Here is a 3,233-nt window from a genome sequence, read left to right as displayed (position 1 = left end):
TTAGGCTTCTTGTGTGACTCACAAACTCATCTTTCAAACAGAAAAAAGACAGAAGGAGGGAGGTGAAGAGGGAAGCCAGGAAATTGTTTACACGCCAATAGGGAGGCGTTAAAATGTCGATATTTAGTAGACGTACCAATCTACTCCAATGATAACCACACACCTGGGTCTCATAATATAAAAAACACCAATGTGTCTGTACAATCACTGTAGCACCATTAGCACAACAGGCTGAACAAATACCAAGATCCTCTCCTTTATTTAAGATTAAAGACTCGCTTATACTAATACTGATAATTGAGAGTAAACAGGAAAATAAAAGGCTGATCTCTCAAAATGTGCTTCTTGTGTTGTATAGCAAAGTCGACAACTTTTCTAAACTAGCCAAACATTCAAGCAAATGCAACAACACAAGACATAACAAGTCTGCCTATATCACTTACTAGTCCAACAGCAAGAAGGCCAGCTCGCTGTCTGCAGCCTTTTATTTCACAGCGCTCTCGCCAACGGCTAAAAGCCAGTCCAGATGTAAGATATGCAGCGGCTTCACTCTCCTTTTATCTACTCAGCTTCCTCCGTCGTCCTCTGAGGGTCTTTACATCCGCCAATAGCTATGTCCATAGAAGCTGCTGAGCCCGGTTACATTGCCAGCTCCAGTCCTGGCTCAACCAGCACCTTGTCAGCATTTCTCCCCCTGTTCCAGATCCGAAAAGCTCCAGCACTGCCAGTGTAAACACAGATATTCCCCCATCACTCTGAGCACCCAGTCCTAGGCAGTACAGGCAACTAAACTAGCCTTAGATAACAGCCATCCAGAAGCTCTGTAGTCGAGGCAGAGCAGCCGGAGGACATCAGAGGGAAAACCAAAAAAACATTTCCTCAATTAAATACGATCCAATTTCACCAAAAGCAGTGACATAGTTGGTGGTGACTAGCACCGTAAAGTGTCACATTCTTGTAGCGACCCGAAACCAAAAGTTAGAACAGGCCTTGCTCTGTGTGTTTCTTTTCTGTCTGGAAATAATGATTTCATAATGTTGGTAATCAATGATAAATTAAGTTCAGAGGTTGGATTTTGGTCTAGATCCTCTGGAGAGTAAGTGGTCAAACGGTACAAGTCAAAGGAATATATTTATTATAGTTATTAGTTTAACTCTTTATAAAGGGCATGTGCAGTTACATTACACGGCCAAAAATATTTGACCCCGAGGTGTGGTTGCTGTCATTCCATTCAAAACCCCCAAACCATTAATCTACTACTATAACAGCCTCCAGTCTTATAGGAAGACTTTCTACCAGATTTTAAAACCTGGCTGCAGGGATTGGCTCACATTTAGCTCAGTTATTAGTGAGATCGGCCCCTGCAGTTGAGAGATAAGTCCTGGCTCCATTCAGGTTTTTCCAAAAGGTGATGGATGGTGCTCAGGTCAGGGCTCTGATCAAACTGGAAAAACATCTCTTTATGCACTGGTGTCCACATACTTTTGACCACATTGTATATTTTGCATTTATCTGACAATATTGACCTACTGACATAACTGAGATGAGTCCTGGAGCTTGAGAATTACAAGGGACAGAGTATAACATCTTTTCTTATAGCCCAGAAATAGCTTTCTGTGCAGGCTAAATGTCAGTTGGGTCACACATGAGAAAAGAGTACATAGAGATTGGGAGAATAAAGGGAGAGGAGTGTGGGGCGGTCGTCAATAGACAGAGAGAGCAAGTGAGAAAGATGAGAAACAAATGGATTAAAAAAATAAAAGTGGTTGAGAGAGCGGGGGGCATGTGTGTGTGTAAAGGGGTGGGGGGGATGCTGGGTTTTTGTTCTTTATGAGTTGGAAAGGGCTGCTGGTATTGGATTGGCCCTCTGAGGCTGGTGGCCACTCTGCGATCAAACGCTAAAGCCCCTCTGTCATCCTGCAAACCAGACGCTGTGTCAGGCCTGTCATTTTCAAAGTGGCTTTACCCTCGACTCGATACATCCATCCCTTCTCTTCATCCTTTGCTTCTCTAACCTGCTTCTGCAGTTTCTCTGTCAGTCATATTCGCTTAATGTTAATCTCTTCTTTTTGCCTTCTCTGCCTCCAGCTGCCGTCTCCGACTGCGATGAGCACGGCCCTGAGAGGAATCTCCTGCTACCTGAGAGAGGTGAATGCATGACTCCTCTGTTTTGGTCACCTTGACCTCTCTTCTGTCTCGCTGTCTGTCCTCATAGTCCATCTTTCAGCTTGTTGTAAAGGACTACACTGAGCTTTGTTCACCTCATTGGCTCCCGAATCAAGTTTCTGTGCCAGAACGTGACAAACATCCTAAAAGTATGAGGATAAACCTGTTTGTATTCCAAGGTTGCTTTTAGTTTTCATTCTATGGAAACAAAATATCATTCTTCATCGGTTTTTCAATTAAGCATAATCAGCACAACAGGTTTAACTGTTCACAAGTGCTGAAAGAAATTTTAAATTAATCCGTTGATTAGCAAAGTTAAACAACATTTTTGATAACTGATTAATCATTTAAGGCATTTAAAAAGCAAAGAGACAGCAAATGTGAGAATTTTATAATTTATTACATTATTTATTGATTGGTTGTAAAAACATCTTGATTTTGGGCTGTTGATTAGACAAAACATGCAATTTGACAACTATTTTATATAATTTTATAAACCAAAAACTGTGTTGAATTGATGATGAACTTTACTCACCTGCTCTTTGAGTTTTATGTTAATTTCTTAAGACTTGCAGGTTAAGGTGGTCGCCATTCAAATTAAAGCACTTAACACAAATTGTGTATACTTAACATCACAGCTAACTATTCTGCAAACCATTTGAATTTATTTTTCAGATGCCTGCTTATTTCCATAAATTTCCGTAAAACTCAAAAATCAATTAGCAGACTCAGTTAAGTCAAGTAATCCATTAAACAAGCATTCATTTAATGCTGTGAGGTACTGTAATTAAGTGCAGTACAACTGGGCAAACTGCATAACTGTATCTAAAACTAGAAATTTACATTAAAGTGAGATTATGTAGCTTTTGCTAAACAGCAGCCGTCAGCCGACATTAGCCTCTATAGGCTACTGTGCCTATTGCTTATGAACTCAACCTTCAATTTATAAGAGGAAGAATGGTGAGTTATCTATCTATCTATAAAGCAAGAAATCTCTGTCTGTCTGTCTGTGTGTGTGTGTGTGTGTGTGTGTGTGTGTGTGTGTGTGGCTCAAATATCTCTGCAGA

General features: G+C 40.7%; 1 protein-coding gene across 1 annotated transcript in view; it reads left to right on the top strand.

The window, feature by feature from the left end:
* Positions 1-3,233, top strand: part of LOC118333871 (double C2-like domain-containing protein alpha) — a 29,481-nt gene that overhangs the window by 6,634 nt on the left and 19,614 nt on the right. The window contains exon 6 of the mRNA XM_035669678.1: positions 2,089-2,148. Coding sequence (XP_035525571.1) covers positions 2,089-2,148 — 60 coding nt within the window. The remainder of the gene's footprint in view (positions 1-2,088; positions 2,149-3,233) is intronic.

The sequence above is a fragment of the Morone saxatilis genome, unplaced genomic scaffold, assembly GCF_004916995.1.
Source record: "Morone saxatilis isolate NCDOM2014 unplaced genomic scaffold, NCSU_SB_2.0 Contig1, whole genome shotgun sequence".
Lineage (NCBI taxonomy): Eukaryota > Metazoa > Chordata > Actinopteri > Moronidae > Morone > Morone saxatilis.
Note: the sequence above shows the minus strand (reverse complement) of the source record. Positions and strands in the feature narration are given on the sequence as shown.